The sequence below is a fragment of the Silurus aristotelis genome, assembly GCF_946808225.1.
Source record: "Silurus aristotelis genome assembly, chromosome: 28".
Classification (NCBI taxonomy): domain Eukaryota; kingdom Metazoa; phylum Chordata; class Actinopteri; order Siluriformes; family Siluridae; genus Silurus; species Silurus aristotelis.
This window is the reverse complement of record NC_139601.1, coordinates 3,499,174-3,514,499: the sequence shown is the minus strand read 5'-3', so window position 1 is coordinate 3,514,499 and position 15,326 is coordinate 3,499,174. Positions and strand designations below refer to the sequence as shown.

At 39.6% G+C, this 15,326-nt stretch overlaps 1 protein-coding gene across 4 annotated transcripts in view; it reads right to left on the bottom strand.

The window, feature by feature from the left end:
* The window catches only part of fgd5a (FYVE, RhoGEF and PH domain containing 5a), a 37,862-nt gene extending 22,795 nt beyond the window's left edge, over positions 1 to 15,067 (bottom strand). For 2 of the 4 annotated variants that reach the window (XM_083533664.1, XM_083533665.1), the window contains exons 1-3: positions 14,682 to 15,031; positions 10,078 to 12,838; positions 2,021 to 2,138 (exon numbers count right to left, since the gene is read on the bottom strand). In XM_083533664.1, the coding sequence (XP_083389790.1) occupies positions 2,021 to 2,138; positions 10,078 to 12,838; positions 14,682 to 14,697 (2,895 nt within the window). In that variant the 5' untranslated portion in view covers positions 14,698 to 15,031. Of the gene's footprint in view, positions 1 to 2,020; positions 2,139 to 9,930; positions 9,955 to 10,077; positions 12,839 to 14,681 lie in introns of all 4 variants that reach the window. The other 2 variants (XM_083533663.1, XM_083533666.1) reach the window with 2 other exon arrangements.
* Between the last annotated feature and the right edge of the window lie 259 nt (positions 15,068 to 15,326).

The following is a 15,326-nucleotide window of genomic DNA, read 5'->3' as shown; positions in this document are numbered from 1 at the left end:
TGCTTTCGGGCTCGGATGCATTATGGATGAAGGGCTGTGCTCGTGGCAAGCACAAAGCACCCATTGATTTACAGGCTAATCACAGGCGGCTGCGTGTGCGTGTCACTGCTGAATGGCTATATTTAGGAGGTCGAGGCAGTTTGTTTTAGTGACTGGGACATCAGAGACTGAATTAACGCTACAAATCCAACAGCTTCAGGTAAAACTGTGACACGCACAAAGGCTACGCTTTGCCTTGCTATCATATCAATCTAGTCAGCCAAGATAAATAGCTGTGATTTACATGATCTAGGCAAGATCTGAGATTCCCATGATCTAGTCAAGACCTGAGATTCCCATGATCTAGTCAAGACCTGAGATTCCCATGATCTAGGCAAGATCTGAGATTCCCATGATCTAGTCAAAATCTAAGGTTCCCATGATAGTCTAGGTCGTTAATTTCCCGGATATAGTATAGATAACAATTTTTCAGAATATGGTCTAGATCTGACTATCTTTGAATATAGTCTAGATCTGAGATTCTCAGAATATAGTCTAGATCTGAGATTCTCAGAATATACAGTAGTCTAGATCTAAGACTTCCTATATATAGTCTAGAGCTGGGATTTCCAGGTTATATTCTAAAGCTAGGATTCCCAGCATATATTATATTTGAGATTCCCAGGATATATTCTAGATCTGAGATTTCCTGAATTTATTAGCGCTTAGATTCCCTGTATTTAGTCTAGAGATGAGATTCTCAGGATATAGTCTGGATCTGAAATTCCTTGTGCTGAGATTTTTAAGATCTGAGGTTCAATCTAGATCTGATTTAAATCTGATTTGTTATAAAGCTAATTATCAGCTCTTGTACTAACACTCTAAATATGTTTCAGGGTCACTGTGAAAAGTAAACATTCTGTATACATTCTCTTGCTCTTGCTGTCTTTCTCTTTCATTTTTTTTCCTTTTTTTTTTTTACTTTTTCAGACATTTCCAGATGAAATATGTGATAACAGTTGCTCCAAACATATTGATGAAGTACAACCAAAGTCATTGATATAGAATTTTGCATAACCTACATTTCAGAGTACCTCTTTGCTATTATTTTTTATTTTTTTGCTATCACATTGATCTATAGTGCTATCTTGGGCTGAGCTGGAGCTTTCTCAGCCCTTGATGTGCTTTTCTTTTTAAAGCTGAAGAAAACCAGGAAGTGCGCGTCACAAGGCCAGGGTCTGGGCCGATACTGCACGGGCAGAGGGAACGGGTGGAGTGCCACTGTCTCCGTTGCTTGGAAATTGGCCGCCAGGAGAAATATGAATCTGAACCTGACAAAAGTGCACACACAGGGAATTCCACTTATGGAGGGAGGCTCCTTGTTTTTGTCGGAGAGAGCGTATGAGAATCTGATTACTAGTTTAGATTTATGAGCCACAGGAAAAGCATTCAGTACAGCGGCAGAGTTTTACATTATTACATAGACATAATTACATATTACTTTTTATAATGATTTCATTAAACATTATTATATTCATTATCTCAACCTATATTATATTATATAACATGAATAAAAGATGTACATAAATGTACATACTACTGAACATGAATAAATTCTATGTAATTGTTTCTATAGTAACAGCTCATTACACTAACAATAAAAATATGTAACTTGATTTGATGAAGTTCTTTGTTTAATAGAACAATCAAAGGTTGTAATATGAGGAAAAAACTGTGGCATATAAGGGGAAAAAAACACAACATAAGTATATACGGGTAAAAAGTAAATTTGTGGTGTTATTGCAGGAACTGCCACGGCATAGGAGGAATGAAAGCCCTTTACACTGTACTGTCATTTATTCTTCTTCTTCAGCAGTAATGCTTGTCATATTTTATTCCTTTTTTATTAGGGAAGTAAATGCATAGACTTAGGACTTGTCTATTTGTTAACCTATTAAACACCTACCACCAGGGTGTTTTTTCCCCAGTGTAACAACCCCACACAAAAAACAAAACAAATAAATGTTCTGATGTATCTGACCTGTCTGTCAGAGCTCTGATCAGCGTTGCCTTCCTCCTCCTCTGACGTGCGCCCGTGGTCTTCCTCTGTAAAATCCAAGGCAGGAGCTGGACACACGGGGAAAGGTTCTGTGTATGCACTGTGAGAGAGAGTGAGAGAGAGAGAGAGAGAGAGAGAGAGAGAGAGAGAGAGAGAGAGAGAGAGAGAGAGAGAGTGAGAGAATTTCACTCCGTTACATCGTAACATTATCTCCTAGGTATTCAAATAAAGCTTTATGGTTCTGTATTTGGTTTACCTTCATCTTATCTACAGCTTCATTGTGGATTTTGAAATTTAAGCAACAGCAAAAAAATCGAAATATCTTGTGTTTAGTTTTCTAGTGTCCACCTGGAGGAACCTGTCCAGGTTTTATGTAGAACTTTACAACAGGAAGTTAGAAAAAGTTTTTAGATAGCTTAAAACCATTAATTACCCAATAAACCCTTTGCAATAATGAGGCAATAGTGATAGAGTTTGTTCATGGTCATGGTTTGTTTTACTTGTGGTGATTTAAATACATGGAAATAGTTCATACATTTATAAAATAATATTTTATATGATTTAATCAAAACCATAAATGTGATTAATAAATTATATTAGTAAAAAAATTCCACCCAAAGATTTTTGTCCAATTCTGTTACATACTGATTTTGTGCTACGAATAACTCCAGTTTCTTATTTCCACTCTAAACCCAATGGCTAAATCCCAGTCTGTCAAACTGGTAAATCACACACCATGCTGGTTTCCTCTACTGACTCTAGCTGACATGTTAAATGCACTTTAGAGAGCGACAAAAACAGCAACATTCCCAACTGCTCGCTGAGCTAATCGACCGTACCACTCCACAACCCAACTGCTCGGAGAGTCAAGAGGCCACCACGCAGCCGTGTTACACCCCTGTTACCAACATAAAAGCCCTTATTGTGGCTCTTCAGTGAAAATAAACCCCACATAAACGTCTCAGAAGAGCATATTTTGTATTAAACAGCAACCCCAATGTTCAACGGAGGGGTAACGATCCTTTTGCCAAAGAGAAACCTATTCCCTGCTCTCATTTGGACTAGCCTGGTGTGAATCATTTTCTCTCTTCATCTCTTCAGTGGCTCGTAGTAGTAACACGCATGGCTAGGGCCAGATTGGGAAAGCACTAACAGGCAGGGGGTGAAACTGAGCTCAGTAGGCATTCAGTGGGCACTTAGAGTGCTGAAGCACAGATGTGGCCCCAAGGAACAAATATGCACGGATGGCCTTAATACACAGATGCTTGTGCAGCCATAAACACTCAAGTGTCTGGCAAAATGTGTTCAGATTTTATGATTGGAGCTAAACAGATAAACAGAGAGGCCAAGGGTTAGGCATAGGTAACGGTCAGGTTTAGTGTTGTAGTATGTTTTTATATACTATCAGTCATATTAAATCCTTCCAAGTGCTTTACCTTTACTTTTCCACATTTCATAGATTTTTGTGTTTCACACAAGCTGCAAATTATTTTTATTATGTCCACAAAAGGTCCATAATTTTATTCATTTTAATATTATTAAGATATTATTATTATTATTATTATTATTTTTTATTATTATTATTATTATTATTATTATTATTATTATTATTATTATTAACAATGACACATCTTGGAAAACGAATAGTCAAAAATAATAAATCAAACTAACGATATGACATCTTAGAATAATGACTTTTTAAGTTGATTAAATGCTATTAACACAAAATAATGACATCTTATATAATAAAAAGTCAATGATTTTGAAAATGAGATATGAAGACGAAAGAATATCAAAATACTTTGAAATAACGAGCCATTCGGTCACAATAACGAGACATAATGAATATATGAGACATTCACAACCAAAATACCAGCATTTCTTGAAGTATCAATAAAAGATGCTTATATTGATAATGCAATATATTAAAACCTTGAAATAAAAAGACTGTATATAAGCTCTGTGTTCATTTTGCCATATGCAGAAACACATAGATGTTAAACAATGCAAGATTTCATGTCACATAGTAAATTTTCTCTGAATGGGAAAGTTGAAAAGACATTATGTGCAAATAACATGACTTTCATGAATTTCCTCTCACTTTAAACAAAAAACATTCAGTTCTAACCTAAGTTTCAGTAAAAAGCACATGATTTTCTTCTTTTTCTTCTCTCTCTGACACACACACACACACGCACGCACACACACACACACACACACACACACACACACACACACACACACACACACACACACACACACACACACATACAGGAAGCATACTGGAACACTTTGTGCACAAACACATACAGGAACGGCTTGCCCTCACACCCTACCACACTCGATCACAGAAACATGAACTACGCATTAATACACAGATCCATCATATATCAGGAAATTATATCCTCCTCTGAGAGACTTGTTAATGATTTTAACACTCTGCTGAACTGTGATGCGACTGTCAGCAGGTGAGAGAGTGTAATGTGTGTGTGTGTGTGTGTGTGTGTGTGTGTGTGTGTGTGTGTGTGTGTGTGTGTGTGTGTGTGTGTCTGAGACACAACGCCTGTCTCCTGTGTACAAAAGGTCATTAAGGTGCCCAGCTGGACCTCATTCTCATTCCTCACAAGGTCGTGAGCTATGCATACACACACACACACACACACACACACACACACACACACACACACACACACACACACACACACACCACATGCAGTGTGATGAAGTGTACTTCACTAAATTCTCATTTTCTGACAAATAAGGGAGATTAAGAAGTTTGTTTGGAGACTTCATAATTAAATCACAGTTATGGTAAGAGTCTCTCTCTCTCTCTCTCTCTCTCTCTCTCTCTCTCGCTCGCTCTCTCTCTCTCAATTTAACTCTAAACCCCCTCAATTCACTTTATGTTTTTCGCCCGTTTTTGAAACACAAATCCTGTTCCAATATACACTTAACTTCCTGCATAATCGTTTTTCATTTCCTTTCCTCTTAGAATTATCATTAAACCGGTGCAATCACGTAGCCCAGAACTCCGTCTCTATCCACTATGCTTTAAAACAGCCAGAAGCTAAATTTAGACCCCTAAATTACTGCCAGAATGCACGGCTTTCCAATGCTATAACATCTCCTTGTGCGCTTTTTCGTCATTCTGCTTGGGGTAAAGGCCTGTAATACAGTCTGTAATGCAACTGGCTTCAACTTTAAATGCTAACCGCCACTGCTATTATCTTCCAATCCATGTAGGAGCACTATTACAGAAGATAAGGATTGCTGGAATGGCTTCATTACCAACTTCAGTTAACATAAGAGAGAAAATTTAAATGCAGATAATGGCAGGAGGAGAATGATGAGTAGGTGAATATTAAGTTAGGACAAGTACAGTACTGTAATGTGTGTTTAAAACAGAAATGGAGAATGGAAGTGTAAGTTTGTGTGATATTTTTTAGGGATGAGAAGCAGCTCGAGTGTTAATAAAAATGTACAGGCAATATAACTGCTAAGCAAAGCTAAAATTTGTTATTGAATAAGAAAGAAAAACATAGTGTATATAAGTATATTCATATTTAAATATATTCAAATATGATCATTCAATTTTGTATATTTGTATATTGTTTTTAACAATGGTAACTGTCTCAAAGAAGCTTTACAGAAATTATTATAGAATTGAGTGAGAATATACATTTCAGCGTCCCTACATATTTATCACGATTTAGCAAGCGAATGGCAAAGAAAAACTGTCTGGGATGGTATGAGGAACAACATTTAAGAAGAACCATCCTACTATGAGTGACAACAATTGTCCATTCATTATAGTTGAGGTTTTCAGCTGTTCACTGATGGGCACGTGGATGCAAAAATGTTCATGGATAATGCAAGTCACACACAAAATCAAAATCCTTCAATTGAAATCAATTTTAGTGATGTTCAAATTCTTCTCATTTAGATGAATTTCATATATATATATAAAATTATTCACTTTTTAAAAGAAACATCAGACATTATACAACTGAATACACTTGAATACACAACTGAATATATGAACACACGTACATCTACTCCTGCATGAGGATATTTTATACTATTCTCTATAAAAAACTTTCATGAAAAAAATTTAGCAAAAGCTAATACAGTAAGTTGTATCTATTTATGTATGTATTATGAAATTTTCTTCAACACAAATCATTAAAATGGTTTGAAGTCCAAAAATGGTGAATAAAAAAAGGGAAAAACTGAAGAATTCAATTAATTCTTGCTGTGGTGTTCCCATTGCGATAAAGTTTATAGTTTAAAGTCTGAAATTCTCATTTCAGTTGAATGTTCTTTACGATTATTTGACTGAAAGGATTAGTCAGGCTGTAGACTGCAGGAGCTACAGCACCAAGTCACACAGCATGCCATAAAAGTCAGTCCGTTGCACTACTACTGTAATAAAATCTTTAAACATGCAGAGGGCTGGGAACCATGACAACAACAACATCTTTGCCGAGAGCCGGTTTTCCTGGCTGTGCCACACCTTGCGTTGTCCAGGGCCGCAGGGGAGTCTGGGAAACGAGTGCTGCCTGTCTCCACCCCATCCCGCTGACCCCGTCTCCTAGCCCCTGTCTAGCATTTCCTGTAAACACATGCTTCCTCCCTTGGAACCACCTGGTAATGAGCTCAGATTTTCAGGCACCAGGAATGATCCGGAACGGACCGGACAACACGATGCGTAAAGACGGATTGATAGCACTGAACTCTGAAGTCAATCTCCTATAGTTTTCAGGCATCTAACACGAAAAGCCTGTAGATTCAAACATGTTTCATTGCATACGTGTCAAATAATTTAATCTTGAGCTCATCTTAAACCTGATAATTAAAAAAAAATCGAACCGGGAATACATTTTTCTGCTCTAAACCAAAGGAAGTCGCATAGCTGTCAAACTACTAAGCCATTGTTAAAGTCGCTGAATATTTCCTTTGGTTTTCTTGGAATTACTTCAGCATAATATTTACTCTCTATTGTAGGTCCAGGACCACAACAATAGTCAAAATATTCTCTATACTAAATAAAGAAAGAAGATTGCTCATGTCATTCTCATCCAGCATATTGTCCTGCTTCTGTTCATTTTTCTTAGCAACTATTGAAATTAAATTTGCCAAATTCAAAGTCATTTCCTATAGACGGTGAGGGAAATGTGCATTCAAATTCCTATTATAGTATATTTTTCTGAGAGCCCATTTCACAGCTTTGAGATTATGCATTTGCCTGGATTGGAAAAATCCAAGATGTATTTAACTTTGACAAGCCACACCTGAATTGTATATATTACATAAACAGCATAACCCGGTTTTAAATAAAACACCTTATATATTTACATTTGTAAATTTATTTGTATTTTGTAATCTGACTAACCAGAATTACTACAACTGGAAGTGGTTAAAATGACCAATGAAGTGTTAAAAAAAAAAGTCACACTTGCAAAAGCAGTGAATAAACTAATAGTGTTTCATTGATGCCATTATGCCTCGACAGTCTCCTAATCACAGCCCTGGTACAATTTATAACGAGCCCAACAAGACGAACCTTCTGAATGAACAGGGTGTGAAAATTATTGATCACTCCTGTCAGTGAGCCTTTGCCATGTCAACTTCTTCAGCGAGGGTGTTAAAATCGTCTCTCTGCCAACAAAAGCAGGTCAAAGCAGCTCCAGTTTCCAAGGATCTAAGCTAGACGAAGGGTGGCTAAAAGGGCCTGTCCTTTTTCCAGGGCAGTCAGCATAAAAAAAAAAAACACTGCAAGATTGTGGACATCCAATGAAAGAAATCAATAATGTCAACAGGATAAAAGACCCTCGGGCTCCCTGGACTGCTCTCTATAGGAGTGACATATAAACACTGTGGAGGCTTCCGTCAAGATACAGACTCGGATACGGGCTGTATTTTACCAAAAACCGCAAAAGGGTCTAAATTGCAATCCAGATATATAGCTGCTATCTCTCAGAGTCTTATGTATGAAGACTGGCGTTCATGGATTGCCCCTGTGCCACTGTTTCAGGGTCTTTGTACGTTCAGTGCTAAACAAAATGAATGATTCACGGCAAGACTGAAAATGATTTCTGCAAATTTCTTCAAAGCTCCTATGACTAAAGTGGATTAAAGTGATGCCTGGTGGCTATTTAAAGTGGTTAGTGTCTGTGTCACCAGTAGAGATCATTTACCAGAGGTGTAATGATGACTCCAGGGTTTTCATACAGAGGAAAAGGGAGAGTAGAGAGGGCAATTCGGCCGTAGACGAATTAGAGATTGACCCTTCCCATGCACAGATTTTACAGCCTGAAACCCAACAAGATTCAATAAGAGTCAAACTGCATTATAATTAATATGAATAATGCAGTGTGAAAAGGCTTAATGGAATAACAATACAAGCACTGCAAGTGTACCAGTCCATATCTATTGATGTCCTTATGAATATGAATTTAGTAACCTTTTTGCGTGTCCTTTCGTATTTTCTCCTCTTATCATTCTGACCTCAGACAGCAATAAAAGTAAAAAATCACCTCAGATTCTAATCCACTTTCTTCGTTTTTAACACCGGTTCTATCTGGGGGTCCTCCTATGTGCATACACTGAGGTTACTACGAACAGAAGAACCGCAAAATCCAACAAATGAGAAAATGAGATAAGCCTTCCTGGCAAGCACAGTTCATCTTCTTGAACCCAACGATCTTGTACCCTGCAGGCTGCTCTTCTAATGTACCACACAGATTGGAAACCTGGGAAAGCAGGTGCTAGCAGCTTATTCACATCTGGATCCATGTTGTCGCACTTGGGTTATTAATCAAACCCCATCGTAACCACTGAGCATATTATACGAAGAGTAATACGTTTTGTTATTCGCCTGCACAGCTGTTTATGGCTACAGGCTCAAGTTTGATTATGCCGAAAACTGTTATTCGATTAAGAAGGGATTAAAATCCAATTGACCTTTGGTGCACTGTAAATAAAATGATAAAATAATGAGAAATTCCTGTTCATTAGTACAGAAATGTACTTATATATATTAAAAACGTTAATATCACTGACTAAATCTGGCTAGGAAACTAGTCTACAATTGAGCCGCTAACACGGTGTTGTTTGTTCTGCAAGTATTAGCAGGAGTATTCTCAGACAGAGAGGTGAAGGCAGAGCTATCAGACCGGCCAAGCACTGATCCCATTTCCTGTTACATTGTTTTGGCCAATGCTTCCTCCAAACTTCTGTGATGGTACTGCCATTGTGTTTGGAGGAAAAGCTTTCAACATTCCCAACATGAGAACTCTCCTGTGTGCTAACATGCCACTGAGAAACTTACATGCAGTTCTAAACTTGAGTCTTGAGCACTGCTGGAAGATGTCTCTAATATTTATAATTGATTCACATGACACAATTGATCTGTAGATCAATTAAAAACATGGCGTGTATGCATGGAGATCATACTAATAAAAAAAAAAACTATCCTCTTTAATCTGCCCTTTAATACAAAATTATTGTACACGATCATTAGTAGGTCATGTGATCATAAAATGTATATGAGCTGTTCCTGTGCTAGAAACTCAAGAATATACCTAAAGCATCACATCTCTAGAAATCCATTATGTTTTATTGTTTGTATCTAAAATTTGGTCAGTACTCAGTCGTGTTTTGTTTTCAGTATGAGATACAGACAGAAAAAAAACCCTCCTAGGATGCCTTTATACTGAAGAAGAGCCATAAACTCTATTTTCCTGGTGTATATAATGGTATGGAATGGCATCAAGTGTTTAAACACTACATATATGCCTTATGCATTATTTATGCCACATATATTACATCATGCATTAATCATTTCAAGCCATGTCTACTTAGGATTATGACAATTCTTAGATCTCACTCACCTCAGTCTTCTATACATCCGAAAGCTTGTAGGAAAAAGTATACGGTTTATACTATACTACCAGTTGGTATCAAATTTATACTACCAGTTGGTATCACATTTAAAGATGCACATTTCAACAAGCAAAGTAAATGAAACTGGTTCATACCTCTCCGTATCTTGCTCTTGTGCGTTTGTTTTGTTCTCTATTCCTGCAAAGATGTTCATGTCGACATAACCGTCATTCTCGTTTGCAGCTGCTGTCCGATTTTGGTCGTCAAAGAACTCGGTGATGGTGACGGCCCGAGTGGGCCTCCCCGCCGGAATCTGGATATTCTCATAATCTGAGTTCATGGCTGGAATGTTTTCATAGTCGGAAGTGTCAGCGCTTGGGAAGGAGATGGATCGAGGTTTGGTGAGTGGGAGTGGTATGAAGGGTGGCCGAGATCGATCCTCGAAAGACTCGACTCGGGAGATGCCTCTGCTGCCATAAGTTTTGGGTACACCTTTCTTTTTCTGCCCGTCTTTGTAAAGCAAAAATGTGGCAGGAAAGTCTGAGTTGCGTTGTGGTTTTATGATGCGGGACTGAGGCTGAGGGGAGCTGCCATTGCTCCGCCGATCCAGCTCTATTACCCGAGCAGGGCCATGGTGGCTAGATTCAGATGACGATCTGGAAGAACGTACGCTGCCATCAGTGTGCGATTTGCTGTCGGGTTTCCACCTGAACTTAAGACCCAGAAAACGCTTAAATGAAGTCTTTTTCTTTTTCGGCCTGTCGTTAGATTCATGTTGAATAAGTAGAGATGGTGAACTTTTAGTGATAGGCCTCTTGGTGATGTAAGCCAGCTCAAAGGGTGGTGGGATGTCAACAAGAGATGTAGGTGTAGACACACCACTAGAAGACTGATGGCTTCTTTGAGAAAAGCTGCCAGAAGAAGAGATGACACAAGGTAGAGAAAGAGTGTCATCTGTCCGTTTCACTCTGTCCACTCTGGGTGAATGACTGCCCTCCAAATGGGCTGATAGTGTTATGTCTCTGCCCTCTGCAGAATAAGATCGTGGGGTGAACAGGAAACGTCTAGAGTTCAGCGAATGGATCTTCCGGTTGGACTCTGAATTATCGGAGACTTTCAATAGATCTCCATTTTGGTCCAAGGACACAGTATAGTAGTCATGAGTTTGAGACTCGTTGCCTGTCTCCTCGGGAACAGTCTCAGGGACATATCCGGGTACTTTGCCAGAAAGTGACCGTGAGCGAGTCACAATGGTCTTTCTGTCCAGAGTGATAAAGTTCTCTCCTTCCGAGTCAAAGCCTGCCTCCTCGTAAATGTGCTCATCACTATCTGAGTCAGAGTCCTCAAAAAAAGGCACTATGTGGCAGTCGAGGTCCTCTATGTCCTCCTCAAATGCCTCGGTGGTGTGGGCGAACACTAAACGATTTGTTAGTTCAGGAGTCCTGCCCAAGTCGAGGCCAGGAGGCACTGTTATATCGCAAAGTCTAAGCCGTGGTTGGCAGCTGCTTCTCTTGCTCACACCACTTTGCCTGCGAATGGCTGAGCGCTCTTTCATGCTCTTCCCTTTCGTTTTACGTTTCATGTCTACGGGCTCATCTTCATCACCTATCTCTACATAATCCTCAGACGACGCACACTCCAGCTGCTGATCGTCTCCGTCCTGGCAAAGAGAATCTTCTATGTTGGCATACTCATCTACTTCATCTCTCGTTAAAGTTTCCTTAAGCTCCTCCTCCAATGGTTCATTAAGTAAATTTTCATTGTCCTCCACCTGACCCTCATCTTCTTCTACTTCTGCTACATCATCGGGTGAAACGTAAAAAGGCTCCTGAGTGGTTGCCATTTTTGCTTTCTCTTCGCTACAGTCCTCATCTGCACACTCTAGTTCGGGATCTGAGGTGCTCATTAGATCAGCAGGCACCACCTCTATGACCGAGTAAGGCTCAAACACATCCTCTGCTCTCTCTGAGAATCTGAAGCGTCCTGATTCGTCTTTGGTGGCACGTTCTGGCTGCCATGCACTGGTATCATCCAGAGGTCCGATGACATCATATGGGTATTCCTCACACAGGGAGGGCTGACTGCCATTCATAGCCTGGGAAGAAAATCCAGCCGGTGCATTTGAGGAATCCCCTGTGCTACTCTTACTTAACTTATTGGCTGTAGTATCTACTGAGGTTCCACAAAGGGACTCTTTGTCATTAAAACAAGGCTCCTCTATATCATTAGCAGTATCTGTCATAAGCTCCTCGGTACGATCTATCTCTTCATAAGTACTGCCCTGATTTGAAGGAGACTCCTCAATTTCTTCATAAGGGCTCAGATTGCTATTGACAGCCTCTGATTCATCCCTTGTTTGATACTCCATGGCGGTCTCTTTCTCAACAGGATCACCTGCTGTATCATCAGGATCACCTGGGACTGGTTGTGGGTGTGTATCATCTGTTTCTTTGATGTGGTCTAAAGCAGCTGAAACACTAACATTTTTTACCTCATTCATTAGAGGTTCATTAACAACTTCAAAGTTGCTCTCCTTTTCTTCTCCATCTATTTCATCTCTTTCTTCTACCCCCATCTGCAGGACTTCTGTTTCTTTATCATCAGTACCATCATGATTGTTAACTAACTGTTTAGAATTGTCCTCACCGTAGGTCTCGCCCGGTGGGTCAGCTTCATCTTGTGTGGATTCCGATTCACTGTCCTGTGCTAGTTCCAATTCTGATGCGACGTCTCCATTACTAACAATGCATTGGCTGTGTTCACCTTCTTGCTGAGCAGAGAGTTTTGGCTTTGGAGCAACTGGAGGTTTAGCACCTCGGGAAGACAGACAAGGTCTTGACATGAGGGTGGAGTGCACTGTAATGGCTAGACGACTTTGGATCTCTGGTTGTGGTGTTTGAATATGTTTCTGACAATCTGTAAAAAATAAAAAAACATGGAGGAAAGAATTAAGTTAGGTAGTTGGAGGTTTGATACAATATGAGGTCAAAGGATTGCTGCTATTCATAGTTAAACCTTTATGAGTTTACATAATACGTTTGAGTTCCTGTTCTAATCCCATGGATGGTTACTTGCCATGATCATTTATAATCCTAAAAAAATTAATTTTCATAATTCGTTTAATCATTTTAGTTAAATAAATACTTGCAAATACCCTGTTGGGAGAAACATTACTGTGCTTGACGAAGGTCTCCCAGAAAAACGTTTATTTTACACCTTACACATTTTGCTAAACCGGACAAAATAAAGCAATTCTATGCTAAGGCGGCAGCTATCCCGAATGTATAACAACAGAAACCGATATAATAACCTTGTGACCCCGGTGATGAAAACCAAACAGCATCCTTAAACAGAGTTAATGTGAATTTGAGGCCTCTTTGGTGCAACACACCCTTTCTCTTAACAAAACTCATACACCCTTTGCCTCTTCCTGTTATTTAGTACCTGCCTCGACGCACGTCCTACTAAACTCCCAGTGCACTTGATGATCTCCCTGCGAAGATGTTGTTTTCTCAGCAAATTAACTATTCTAGCAGGCGCTCCTGGAAGCTGGGTGCACAGGAAGTGCATAGGAAAGCTGCGGTATCTGCATGCCGATTATAATTCTAGACATTTTTCTACATTTTTCTTTCGATTTCACTTGAATCCCGGCCATTCCTTCAATGACGACAAATGAAAAAGAAATCATTCAGAGTTGTTGTTTTTTTTTTTCTGAGATCAAACCACCCCCTCACCCCCTCCTCCTCCTCCTCCCCCTTAGAATGTCAAAGAACAATAAAAAAGAGAAACAATACAGCCGTTTGGGTTCAAAACAGGATATGAATTATGCAACAAGGAATTTGATTAAAACAGGACAGAATGGGGGAAGACAGCGGCTGGGCCTCTGGGTTGTGTGAAGCCAACAGGACATGATCTCAGCTGGGGCTGGTGTGAAACATAAGCCATCTGATAATGAGGTGGTAGGTGTATCAGCTGTGATAAGCGAGAGGAGGGGAACGGAGAGAGAGATTACAGGAATCACAGAGGGTGAATAACGGACTGATGAAACATCTCACACATTCAGTCGTTTGCATGTATACGGTGTTTACGTAAAAAAAAGGGATCAGTGGAAATGTTTTGAGAAATGTGCAATGCTCTGAAGTTAATCTGCTCAATCTCGCTCATCTGAATGTAATGTATATTACAATCAGGATATTAGGCATTGGGTTTATGATACCACAGGGGATTTCTCAGTGCAGATTTTGTGTCTTTTTTCGACACAAAAAGAAGGCTGGTAAACTTGAATACACTCGATTCCATACGCTAGACGTTTTCACATTCAGGATTTAACGTGTAATTATTCCACCTTTATTTATTAGTGAGGTAAAACTCTCCAAAATTTCTTTAGGTCAAAACCGGACACGAAACAAATCTCGAAGACACCTGGGATGGAGGGATTATAACTCCTTAGTGTAGAAAAGTAACCAGAGACAACATGAGAAAGTGTGAGATTATTGCAAGTATTGAAAGCAAACAGTCTTTATGATTGCAGCAGCAGCACTTAGGTACATTTTCCCTTTTTTTACATTTCTCCTTCACAATTCTTTTTATATTTGTATACACTCAAAAGTTTGGTGTAAACGTTTTTCTTGTTCTCTTTCTTGTTCTTTGTGAGGAATAGAGAGATTGAGGGATGTAAATGTACACACTAAAAAAACCCTAAAGAACGTGTGGACGACATTTACAAATTTTTATAAAAGTATTTGATTGAATTTTTCACCTGTGTTCATCTTCATCCGGATGTCATCCGTCGTGGCGTCTGAATGTCCACATCATAGTCCTCACGAGTGGCCGAATATCCAAAACAAATATTTCCAAACGTCTCCTTTGGTCACTCCGAAAACATTTTCACCAAGAAATAAACAATAAATATGACTTTTATTATTTTTTTAACTAAAAAAAACGCGGTTTAAAGACCGACTCTGGTCATCACTGCATCTCTATAACGTGTGTGTGTGTGTGTGTGTGTGTGTGAGAGTGAGTGTGGGGAGCGCGAGCGCGAGCGAGCGTGTCCTGGCTGGTGCGCGAGCGACGCGCGTGCCTCGCTTTCTGCGCTCGAGCGCGGGAGGTGTGCTTTCACTTGAGCGCGGGCGCGCGCGCGCGCGCAGGCGCTGGCGCGCTTCCCCCAACGAAGGAGGTCGAGATTGTCCTCTACACCAATCAGACCCAATAAACACCTCATATGCAGCTAATGGGTCAGAAATAAATATGCACATAGAAATGCATGTACACTGCATGTAAATAATACATGCATGCAAGGGGGAGTGAGGTGTGTCAAAAAATGACCTCGAGAACATCTGGATTTTGTTTGATCATGCTGCATATCTTCTCACATACATGGTGTAGAGCAAATTAGGTGATGACC